The 13,007-nt window shown below is 38.9% G+C and overlaps 1 protein-coding gene across 3 annotated transcripts in view; it reads left to right on the top strand.

The window, feature by feature from the left end:
• The window catches only part of CACNA1C (calcium voltage-gated channel subunit alpha1 C), a 493,339-nt gene that overhangs the window by 290,394 nt on the left and 189,938 nt on the right, over positions 1-13,007 (top strand). For all 3 annotated transcript variants that reach the window (XM_085324022.1, XM_085324021.1, XM_085324020.1), the window contains exon 5: positions 4,774-4,913. In XM_085324022.1, the coding sequence (XP_085180148.1) occupies positions 4,774-4,913 (140 nt within the window). The remainder of the gene's footprint in view (positions 1-4,773; positions 4,914-13,007) is intronic.

Raw genomic sequence — 13,007 nt, 5'->3', positions numbered from 1 at the left:
CTGCTGTGTTTTCTGGAGAAAGGATGCACTTCAGACCTGTAGGCTTGTAACAGCTTATTGTTCTTGCAGTGTGCGAGATCTGCTTATTCATCAGCTAACTTTAAAGCTTGATTCTRTCTTATCTTAAAATAGCCTATGACCCTGCTATTGTAGCACCGTTAAATACTGCTTTGAAGAATTTTTTCTGTGTGGGTATCAATCAGGGGCTCTGTGGATAAGAACATTATTATTTAAGAGTAGAGATCACACCCCTAAGCTGCCTAATGGGGTACAGCCCGCAAACATTAACCAATAGTCAAATTGTTTCTTGCTTCCTTCAGTCTGACTGTTTCTCTTTTGTACAACATAAAACTTCCAGATAAAACAGTGATGTCCTTTAATGTTCAGCTGTTGGAAGAAATCTCTCTTGAGAGAAAACTAACTTGAAAATGTTACGCTTGAAGAATATCTTTCTTTACTGGCAGTGTTCTGGTTTGTCTGCCAAGCACAGGCATTCTCCAAGGACCCGTAGCTACTGCCAGAAAAAGAAAAGGTGTCATAATTTGAAAGACTGTCTTACTTGGTAAGGTAAGCAGTGAATGTATTTCCAAAGGCTCTGAAATTCAGAATAGATTTGAAAGTGTGGTCACGGGATATGTCTTTCTGAAAGCCTGTGAGGAGTTTCTAAAGGGCAGACCCAAACAGTTCCATACTCACAAACCACAGGTGAACTGTAAAACATGGTGAAAAAGTCATTGTACTTCACTATTTCTTTGTACCTATAAGCATTCTTTCAAATTTTCTGCTGACTTTTGGCTTTAAAATTCCAGGTGCTCTATTCCCTCTATTTTCTGGAGGTCCTTGACAAGTTCTTTTTTATGCTACAAAAATCACCTTGCCATTCCCCACAGAGGAAGAGATGAAGAGCTGTAGAGCAGGTTTCAGCCCTGTCATGCTGCTGTTGGGGTCATCTAGCAAAGAGAAAAACTTCTTGATATTTCAGATGTCAAAAAGGAAGCAGAAAAAATAGGAAAGCAGTGAAGCTAGCTTTATATATCACAAGTAAATGTTAAGAAAGTGGAGTGGGTCCATTCATGCATATTTATGTTAGATATTTATTTTCTGCTTTAAAGTTCATCTCTGTCTAATTTAGTTCAGATGTAGTCATGTCACAGGTGAAATTCAGCAATCAAGATATGGTTAATTGTGCCTCATCAGTGGAAACTACTATATCCATTGAAAATGGGACATGAATTTAGGTTGGCAAAAAGTAGGTAGTTGGAAGGAAATAGGATTGATTTTCATAGCTTTTGTAAAAAGAGTTGGTGAAATTTTCAGAGGCCGCAAGAGATTAGCCCATTTGCATTTTCACATCATTCAAACTTTAATTTCTCTGTCAGCAGTGTTGTCTCACATCGTGCTTAGAGCATATATTTCAGCTAACTCACCTACAGAGAAGAGAAGAGAAGAACAGGACCTCATTTCACCATACATACTTTTCCCAAAGGTTTTCATCAAGAGGGTTATCATTYATCTTCCCTTATTAATACAGAATAGAAGGATTCTAACTTGAAGTTTTATATAGGTAGTTTACATCCATCTATCTTTTTTAGGGTTGAGGAACGGTTATCTGACAAACTAGAAGGACTCTGTAGAGCTCATAGAACCTACAAATTGTATATAGGTTGTGGGTTTTCCCTAGAAGAGGATAATGGAAGAGGGGGTTGGAAGCCTTACMTTTCTTCTGTATCTAATCATCTGTGCTATTTATGAACAAAATTTTCCTTTTTTTCTCCAGATCATAATGAAGTTATGACCAAAGGAGCACTGAAGTAGTTGTAGCCTCTGAGTCACAGATGTCTGTCCATGCTGTAACTAAGGAGGCTGTAGGCACAATGAAGTGTGATTGACAGGATGTCCTCTAAATTTGAAGAGAGGAATAGATAGAGATTCARTAGGCCAGGTCGAGCACAGAGTCTATACCCCAGTGTAGAGGCAGAAGGGAGAGAAATCAGAGAAATAAAAAGTTGTATTTCATTAGTAAAAAGCAGGATTAGTACAGAGGAAGATACTAAGCTTGGAGTAAACATGTTAAAGTAGGACTGACAGGAGTAATACAGTTCAAGTTTAAATTTAGGTTTTTAATTGAGGAGCTGCAGGAATGATTGCAAATTACTTCTGAAGTGCAATAGGCATATGATTTCAGATGCCTTAAGTCAGCACATACAGTGTACCGTCTTTGAAGCGCATGAGCAGGGCCAGCTGGCCTAGAGTAGAACTACATTAGTCTGGGAAGGCCGGTTCCAGCTCAACTGCAGTAAGTTGCCCTCTTAGTGGTGTTTTCGCTTGGGGTGCTTCTCCCAAATTGACTTAATACTTATCTTAGAATATAGAATTCTAGAGTAATCCATGGTTTGCCTGTTGCATGAGTGGCAGGAGAAGATGCCGTTAGTAGCAGTTTCCAAGAACTACTGTTTGGTAACAGAACATGGGTCCAGTGATGTTGGGGACCAGGGGAACAGACCCTCATTTATGCACAGCCACCGACTCAGAGTTCTTTATTTAAGATTTTTTGTTTTCAGCATTGCAAAAGAGAGCCGAAAAACAGCATGAGAAACATTTTGCAGTGAATTCTTTTTTCCTCCAGAGAGTCCCGGGAGACCGGGACTGTTGTATAGGTATGCCACTCATAATCTAGCATGGGAATTCTGTTGACTAGGAAGACAGAAATGTTTGAATAAGAAGTATAACACATTTATAGAGCTTAATCACTAGCTTACTGGAAATACATTAGATCAAATTTGACCCACAGTGTTTCTGTTACAAAGACCAGCAGAAAATTGCARTGCTATGTAATTTACGTACAAAGCTCAAAAAGTGTGTATATTCTAATGATGCATGTTCCTTGCATGGGCCCTTGTTTATCTCTGCCTGTGATATCTGTAGCAGTCTCAGTATTTCTCATAGGCTCTGTTTTTGTCTTCTCTGCACCCTGCTTCTCAGTCTGCAACACCTACAAACTCAGCATCCAGCCTCCTCACGCACAGTTTTTCCCACGCTGGTTACCTAGTTGTTAAATCTTTCTGCAGTACTTGGAGTTGGGGCTTTGAATAGATCCAGTTAGGAGTTCCTCAGTCACAGCTGACAAGTTTTATAAGGCTTTCCATATGAATTTTTAAAAACTGCTTGAGAAACTAATTTCACATTTGCACTCCAGTAAATCCACATTTTTGTGTGGATTTAGTGCTGAGGAAATGTGTTGGCTTAAATGCTTGGTAAATGAATCCTTTTTCTGTCCAGAGCAAGCTTCCTGTATTCATGGCCTTGTCAGTAAGTTTTAACTGTGGACGGCAGGGATTGGAACTTTTTGAACTGAGTAGTTCAGTCTCTGCTATGTATGCAGTTTTGAGGATCGCTGCGGAGTTTTCCAGTTAGAATGTGTAGATGAGATCCTGACAAAGGAATTACAGACTGCAGTGTCCGTGACATAAATTAGTCACTGCTGAATCCAGGATGCTCTAACAGGAGTATTTCTTGTATCTCTGCTAGCTTGTTTAAAGGTCCCTCTGGTACTCCATGGCTTACTGTGGGCCACAAGATATTCTGCCTCTTGCAGGCAGGCTTTTTCTATAGAGTGCCAGATACCCATTTTGACTGGAACAGCTTTTAAATTCTACTGAATTTGGCGGGGTTCAAGYTGATGACTTCATAAGGTTGAAAACAATGTCATTAGCAAATTCATGAGAAATCTGTCCTCCCGCAAAGGTACCAATGTTTTACCAGAAAAATGGTAGCTGCTTCCTAAAAGCTAATACATTAAATCAAGTTCTTATGAACACTTAGAGTGCACCTTCAACTCTTTCTTAAAAAAACAATGTCTTTCTTACCCTCTTCTGTATTTCAAATGTATTCTGAGTGAGCCACCCTCTCCTTAAAGGAGCAACTCCTTTTAGCCAAGATCAAACATTAAGACTGTTGTAGTAACATAAGACTCCTACAGTTTTGCACTTCCCTAGCCACTGCCTCAGGAGATTAACAATGGGATACACAAGCACATAATCTGAGCACACTCTTTTTTCTGAAAATGTGCAACTTGAAGGATCCCTGAGTTTTGCATCTAGTTCTACCTGGAGTAACCTTGGTGCATCTTAATTCCCTGTAAAATGGGTGACACTTAATTAATAATTGGGTTAATTACAAATGATGATTTTTTTTCCCTAAGGTGGATTGTTGGTTAATAAAGATAGCAAACCAATGACAGCAGAAAGGGCAAAATGTAAATTTCATGTTTTTTTTCCTTTCCACCCAGCTCCCACTGAGTGTGTACAGACTGTCTGTTAAGGGCAGCCTGGAGGGTGCCTTCAAAGTGAAACTCACATGTTATGCTTGGCTTCAGGTACTGCCAGAATGCTCATTCTGAAGCATACAGTGCCCAACATGCCCTAGTGCATGGGGCAGGGCGCGCACACCTCCCCACAAGCCCAGGCATTCTGGCCCCGGGGGCAAACTGCAAGCTGGCTGCAAGGAGCCATGAGGCTGAAGGAGGAGCATATCATGTTGATATCTATTCCAGAAACAAATGTTTTGCAAATGGTGTAGACATCACCATTAGGCTATTGCATATGGAACAAGTCTATCTCTTTCCTCTACCATATGTGAAAGTCGAGTGAGATGTGTGGCACTCTTCACAGGTCTGTAAGATAGTTTGGGTGATATGATGATGATGATCTCTGTTCCTGTTTAGCCCAAGCCTTGCTGTCTGCCTACAGTTTGTTTCCTCTTTTCTTTTTGCAGGCTTTTTAGTGCAATTTTAGAACAAGCAACCAAAGCAGATGGAGGGAATTCAATAGGAGGAAAAGGTGCCGGATTTGATGTTAAAGCACTGCGGGCTTTCCGAGTATTACGTCCCTTACGGCTGGTGTCTGGAGTTCCTAGTAAGTTACATCATTGTCTTTCTTTTACGCATGTGTGCCATGGCATGAGGCAGGGGTAATCCTTCTGTGTAATCATTTTAACAATGCAACATGATGCAGATTTTTTTTGGCATTTGGAGGAGGTACATTCACATGACTGTAGCTTTATGATAGATACGATATTAATCAAAAGAGGACCAAGCCAGAGCTGAGGGGAAATGGAAATTCCATGACACGTGTCCAATTTGATCATCCAAACTTTCTGAGCAATGGAAGTGGGAGAGTCAAGATTTCAAGCTAACAAATTAAAATATAGTCTGTTTGAATCATTTTGTTTATGTTAGATGCTTTAAACAACTATGAAGTCATGGTATATTGTGGGTATTATAAATACTTGACCCTGATGGAAATGCTGAATGGTCATTTGTATAGATTTTGGAGGATTTTTCATTTTTGGAGCCTTTTTTCATTAAAACTGCGTTTTCTTGTTTGCGTGCAATATGCTGATCGAGAGTGTTGGGAACAATTTAGAACCAGCAGAACATTGGGCAGTGAAACAATCAGGGTCTCAGTTAGTTGTATTAGCTTAAGTCATTTGTAATGACTTTGAGGAAGTCCTCAAGCAGTTTCAGTTTTTCATAGTCTAACATCCATTTTCTTATATACAACAAAGGTTTGAGTAACTAGAAGGCTGGTAATTCTGTTGAGGAAGTGGAAAATGGACAACCAGTATGTGAGGATCATATCATTTGGCTCAAGAGTTTGTTTTAGAATGGACCTACTGGCTTCCTGGGAAGGGAGTTAGCTGGAAACGGTCATTGATTTCTGTGTTGATAGCAGTGAGATACATAGTTAACCAGGAAAAGAGTTAATCTTTTCCAGAATAGCTATGGAGAGAACTTTGTTTATTTTTGTTTAGGGAGCCTGCTCGTTGGATATTTTATTTAAGTACTTCTTACTGCAGTCATTCAAAAACCTTGAGTCAGGCTACCATAAACTCTTTGAGATTAGCTTAAAGATCATGATTAATTTGTTACAAAATAAATCAACATGAAGTTCTTTTTCTTTGGCTTGCTTTCTGACCCATTAGGTTATATTAGAGCCGTGTTTTCAGCTTTTCTCCACAACCATAACGGGTAGAAACTTTTTGAATGGAAGCTGAGAATCTCTGTGGGAGGAGTTGAAGCATTAATAAAAGCAAAATGTTCAAGCAGTTGACAGCACTCATACTTAGTCTCATAAAATAGCCATGCTTGGTAACTTCCCTGTAGGGCCTTAGCTTGTACCCAGCATGGGATTGCTTTGGGTGTTTATGGGTAAGTAGCAAATACAGAGAAGTAAATATTGTCTGTTAGTCAACTAAGGGCATCCCTCTCTGACACACACTAAACATTTTACCACCTGTGAGTGTGCAAACCTTGTGCAGTGAGTTGACGTGTGCAGAAAATCAGGCACCATGCAAAACCTTCAGTCAGTGCAAAACGCAGCTCTGTCCTTAGTGGGATTTGTCACATCCAGCATTTTCTGCCTGTGCTGTTTGGTCTGCACTGGCACCCACTAATTCCTGGCTGTACGTTGTTGTTCTTTCTAGTCATTCTCTGATCTAAGTCTTTTGATGGTTTCTTGTTGTGTTCCCACCCATTGGTAGGAGAAAAGTGCTTAAAGTGACCAGCCTCATATTTAAACATCTGTGAACCTGAGTGTTCTTGCTGAGATGCAGCTGATGCCGGGGATGTGGTCTGGAAGCTGTTCTGACATAGGCCAAGTTTAGCTGTGCTTATACCTTTAGCTGTTTTGAGAGCAATGTGTGTTTTCCCAGCTAAGGGGTGCAAATGGAGTTTGATTACTACTTTTGCCTTTTTTACTTTTTATCTTTACAAGTCTCAGGGCCCTTTCAGGTAAACAGGTTGTGTGCAGAAAAGCTATCCCATCACTCTGAGTTCTGTTTAATATGTATCTATTTAACAATCAACCACTCATCTGGGAGGGCGTTAGTCTTGGTTGGGTGCTCTGAGAGGACAGGAGAAAGCTGAGGAAGCCAAATCTGGCCATGTGCATCTTGATGTCAGCATAATCTATCTCCTAGTCCATTTATGGGTTTTCTCATAAAGGGCAGTATTCAGTTTGCACCAGAACAGAGGCAGGGAGCCAGATGCAAACTAACAGTTATTTGGTCTAGACAATCAGATGTCAGTCCAGTGTGAAGCAGGCAAACCATCAACTTGACCTGATAGATGCATCCTCTCCTAATCTTTATGGTTCTCAACAGGGTTGTATTTATTGAACCAGGCTTCTTCGAGGCTGGTATGGTTTTTAGAAAGTCTGTTCAGATCTGTAGCTAGCATGGCCTCAGTCTTCTCTGCACATTTGTATATTGTACAAAACACCTGTTGATTAGCCTAGTAGATGTTACCAAATCCATATGTATTAGTGTATAATTTTTCTCATGAGGCCTTCAGATAACATTGCCTGAGCCAGCCATAAATAGTGCATTGCAAGGCTATATTATAACATAATAAGCTAGTAAAGAGATTTGGAAGTCAAATCTCTGAATCCCATTCCAAATCTGTCCCTGAGATAACATTACTAATTCTGGTACATGAGTTATCAACATTGCACTTGTGCTTTGCCATCCATAACAAACTGCCTTTTGCTTCCTTCACCTTCCAAAATACAGCATTTTTTTCACTGTGAGGAGATTACCTACTTGGATTTGTCCTAAAATTACATGAGTGTAATGTGTACTGTAGCTTATTCTCATTTAACAGACTCTGACAGGGTGTGGAAACAGCATCTGATTTATGAGAGGGGATCGTCTAGGTCACTGGCAGCTGCCTTCTGCAAGGAAAGCCCAACATCTCCTATTTGGCTTGAGGTCCGGATCTGGTTACCACAACCTGGAAAAAAAAAATTTGCAAAGCACAATAATTCTTATAAACCAAATTATGAAGCACATGGTGAACTTTTGTATGCAAATTATAACAAACTCATTGGGACTGGGCTTGGGAAATAGGTAATCTGGGACAGAGAGATTGACTGGTGGCACGGGAGCAGTGAGGAGGGAATCATTTTTTCTGAGTCAAGAAGAGTTTGTGTGAATTGTTTCTCTCTTGCTCGATGCATTGGAAATAATCCAATTTAATAGAGGCATCTTTTGAATTCAGTTTAGAGAATTTGATGACCTAGTGTTTCAGAATATGGAGTTTCCACAAAGGTATGGTTAGAAGTGGATGGCAAAAAACATGAATTGCCCTCTAAGGTAAATTACCACTATCTAGGTTTAACAGATGGACAAATGAAAGTAAACGTTCAAGGCTAAACACTTTCAGAAGTGGCTTCTATTTCTGTATGACTCATATTGGCTTCATATGCTACATGTATGGGCCAGCATGGGTGTCTGAAAGCTTCAGATAGAGGGCTAGAGGACAGCAGCATGAGAACTGAGAATCCATTTGCTGTCAGTCCCGTCCCTGCATAGTCCCCAGGATGAGGCTATCTCATGCCAGAAAACTTCTCAGCTAAGTAGGGAAGAGTTCAGGGACTATTCAACATGACAAGTAGTTGATCTGCAAGAAAACAAATAAATATCCCATAATCCTTAAGAGAACAGACAGTATTTTTTTTTCTTTATGATTATATGGGCATTCASAAGACCACTTGTGATAAGAAAAGAGATAGTCATTTTGTTTAGAAGGTGAGATAGTCATTTCATACCTAAGTTACAAACGTGATTGCAGCACGGGGGGAAAGACCTTAACTGAACTTAATAGCCATAACTTAATGTTTTGGGGATCCCATTACATTGTTAATAGTTGGTGTTTATTATTTACACATTTCCAAGCAGTGCAGTAGGATTGGTTTTTTTTAATAACTGTTTGAGCTCCTTTCTTAAAGTCTTCTGTCAAAATGGGAAGAGCTACAGTTTATGTTGTAATGGTGTGGGGTATATGGCAAAGCATTATTAGATGCATTAGATTATTAGATGCATCTCAATGCATACTGTTGCTATATGAACAAAAAAAAGATAATTAAGCAAAACATTTTTAACTCTTTTTTAAAATGTTGTATTGCTTCTACAAGTATAATCTGTTCCCAGTATACTTCTACAAGTATAGTCTGCCACCCCAGTGGTAAATGTTAACATTTACCACCAATGGTGAACATTTTCAAAACCACATGAATGATTTAGGTTTCTAAGTAATAAGTTACTTTTAAAAATTAGACATGAGCCCTTCAGATCTTTGATACACAGATCAGAGTCTACTGTTCAATGCTTCTGTGAACTGTCATGCTAACATAATCTATCTAGTACATACTTTATTCCAGCATACCTGTTACTCTACCACAACGGCCTCCTGATAAAAAAAAGCTCCTCATGTGCATTAGAGCATCCATCTTAATATGGCATTGAGATCAATATATTGGTTTGAGAAAAGAAAGAAAAGAAAAACAATTTTCCTGATAGCCATAAGTGGACAAGTGCAAAATCAGCTTGTACACCAAAATATAATCACTTCAGTGCTTTGGAAATTGTTACTCAGTATCTCCTTTGGCAGGGGTAAAGCATTGCAAAGCTTTTTAGGGACAGAATTGAGTCATAGCCCTTATGTGTCAGGAGTTATTGGTTGATTACTTTTCTATCTCTGTTTTGCATTATTGAACATTTTAAAACTTATTTTAAACCTTTTGTGCTTGAAGAGGGCAAAAAAAACCCAGCCAATTTGGCAGTGAAGAAGCATGATCTAATTAAAAAAAATCACTCTTGACTATTGGAAAGGGCAATCAGTTACGCCTACATATGCTAACTCATGCCCATTTCACTTAATAAGTTCAATTTTTATTTGCTTTTTGTGTGAGTAAATTCATGCTGCTTGATTGTATCACCTCATACATTCTGTTCGTGCTCTTTATATGTTGCACTTCGTTTTCATGTAACTAAATTGTTGCCATTAGCAATTGCCTATCTAATTTCAGCCAAACTTGATTTATAAGCTCTTCTAGATAATTTCAAATGCCGTTTAATTTGATCAGTAAGTGTATTTTATTTTGTACTTCTGTATTGTCAGTGAGGTCCTCCACTGACCAACCAGATGTACATGGGCAGCAGAACATAGTATCTTTACCAAAATTAGAGCACAAACTTGTCTTTTCTATTAATTTGCCTTTTTTAATAATAATAATAATAACCACAGAAAGCTAAGCCTGTGATATCTTCAAGATTCATTGATGGCTGATTTCTAGCTGAAGAGAATTGCTCAAAAGCAGAGTGGGAAGATATCTTTCACTAGTACATGCATGACCTAATGGATTTGCAGTGATTGCATAACTGGGAAACAGAATATGAGCAGAGGAACATAAACCAGGCCTTCCTCATGACAGTGTAATATCTTTCTGTCAGTGAAACAACAGCATCTAACTAGCTCAATCTATATTTTTGGTTAAAATGAGATAAGACCTTCAGACAAGGTGCATCTGTGAATGAAAAATTTAGACAAGATTTTAGATTTTAGTCTGTCTTACCACAGCCAATCATCATTTGCCCTGAAATACTCTTTATTAATGCTGTTGGAATTCACATTGCTTTCTCAGTCTCAGAAATGTTCACTATGACATGTTTATTGCAGTGTTTTCTTACTACCACAGTCATCTTCCATCCTTATCCAAAACTCTCTAGTTTTCATCAGATTATGTCTTTAAACTTTGCAACATGTTGCAAAGTACTCTGTATTTACTTGCAATGTCCTGATTGAGCTGAGTCATTTAGATACTCATATATGATGCTATGTTCACTGCATACTGCAACCAGGATAAAAGATTGAAATGTCCCTGAGGGTGCCTCTAAAAAGAGTAATACATGAAGAAAGTTACTTAGCCCATCTGCAAGATGGTGTGTTGGCAAAGTCATCCAATTGGGTTTGTTATTTTGCCATATCAGTGCAGATAGGCGAAGCAAGGAAATCCCAGGGGATGATAGCGCTGGCTTTTTCTTTGTCTAGTTTTTGTGAGTGGAACAGTGCACAGTCAGGTTTTTTGGTAGAAGTAAGAGAAAAAGGCTTACAAATATTTGCAAAATGCGTAAGGTGCAATCCACATTTTCCAAGTAAGATTGTTCTTCTCTCCAAAACTGGCAATACTTTTTCCCCTCTTTTTTAACAAATAAGATCTAATCTAGTAATTTCAAATCACAGGTGAATTTTGTCTGTATGATCTCATAATTCAGAATTTCCCCCACCAGTAGAAAAATATGAGAGGACTGCAGGATTCCTGCAAAAGTTAGAGCAACTTGCAGGGTTTAATACAGCAGAGGTATGTCAAACTAATTATTGGGTCCTCCTAAAGTAAGTCCAAGCGAATCTTCTGTCTCATGTTTTGTTTTCATTCAGGAAACTGAATTTGCTTTTAAATGATTTATTAAAAAAAAAAGTGTTGATATTTCTGTGTATCAAAATGCCTCTTAGTCCTGTGAGCTGGAAGGTGATGCTATACTGAAGGCTAGGTCTCCAGCTACACCTGATTTAGAGGTAATATACCTAACCAGGGGGGAGAACAAGCATGATATCCTCTCTCTTGTGAAATCCTTGTAAAGCTGAATCTGTCTAGAGGCCAAAATGAACTCAAGTTTGATTGAAGCAGCCTCTAAGCCACTGTAATTGATGTATGGAGAAAGCTATGCCAGTAGATAAGGATCAAGCACTAAGCAGAGAGCCCAGTTCCTCCTGAACCCCCAAATTCTGCCAGTCCTGAGAAATGGTGGTTTTTGACTACCCTAGAATTTCTTCCCCTGGGGGAAAATCATTCTTCTCATTTGTAGCATCATGGTAGCTTGGATATGCCAAAAAACTTTATTGGAGGCTAAAGATGGGGCCTAAAACAATTGTGTGGGTTCTCAGCTCTTTCCAAGTCTCAGCATGCAGCAGTTGACATTCACCTTTTTCATCCTCTGTATCTGACTGTTTCACCTCTAATTCCTCTCCTGTTTGTGTCACTGTGCTTGTCATTCCTTATCCAGTCACTGAAACACAGTAGCTGGATCTGTTGCAATGATTCCATGTTTGCAGCCATTGAAATAACATACTCCATGCAGTTATTTGATTGCATTTTGGATTTCTTTTTTGAATGCACAATCAAAAATTTCAACTGTATTTTCTCCGTTTTCCACACAGCCCAAGGAAATTAACGCTACTTTATATAGTTACAGAAATAATGTAATTGAGGTTTTAAATATACAGAATTGAGGAAATCCAAAATAATGCCTCTTTGAGAGCCATGTGTTTTTGGAATATTGCAGAGAAATGTGAGCCACTATTTGTTCCTGTATGTTGAATAGTGCATATTAAATCTTAAGTTTTAAGCAAATGCTAACTGGCTGGCAATCAAGAACTCATTTTTTTTCAAAATGTGTACACTTCTTGCCAAGCAGGGTTGACCCTCATCTGGTTTGCACATTGTTTGCACTTATACGTTGCCACTGGTGGAGCTATGAGCCTAAATTTACCTTTTCAACACGTGAGGTTGTGGTGCAAATATCATAAAAATGGAGGATTCTGGGTTGCCTTGGATGTGGTATGAGCTGTGAGAAGACATAAGAAGAGGCCTAATCAAAGCTATCAAGTATGGAAGGTATCTGTGTAGATAGAAAGGAGTTATCCTTGCTGGAGGAGCCAATATGCCTGGAAAAAAATTGTCTACCTTTGAACCTGTGTAAGGTCATTAACGACAGACGAAATTGCTGCAAGTATCTTTGGGCAAAATTTGGCTTCCAAACCTTAAATTACCTTAAACTTTGTTGTTGTTTCATTTAATAATGTCAGCTATTGGCAAGCTCAGTTCCTTCTTTTTCTCTTGGGCTCTGAAAGCTGTAGTAAACGTGTTGCCATGCAGATTTCTTACAAGCTACTTCGTTCTTGACTAGGACTACTCAACTGTTAGTACCGTCTCTCCAGCACACACTGCAACATGTGAGGACAAGTCACATCACCTTTCCCATGTCATTGCCTAGCTGTTTTTAATCTCAAGTGGCCAATTTGTTGTGCTTTCAATACAAATGGGAAAGAGTAAGGGGGAAAAAAAAAGAGAGAACAGCCTGAACCAAATGTCCTCATTAGGCTTATTTCT

The sequence above is a fragment of the Rhea americana genome, unplaced genomic scaffold, assembly GCF_003343005.1.
Source record: "Rhea americana isolate MKP2758 unplaced genomic scaffold, rheAme1 scaffold_9, whole genome shotgun sequence".
Taxonomy (NCBI): domain Eukaryota; kingdom Metazoa; phylum Chordata; class Aves; order Rheiformes; family Rheidae; genus Rhea; species Rhea americana.
This window is presented reverse-complemented; position numbering and strand designations above follow the sequence as displayed.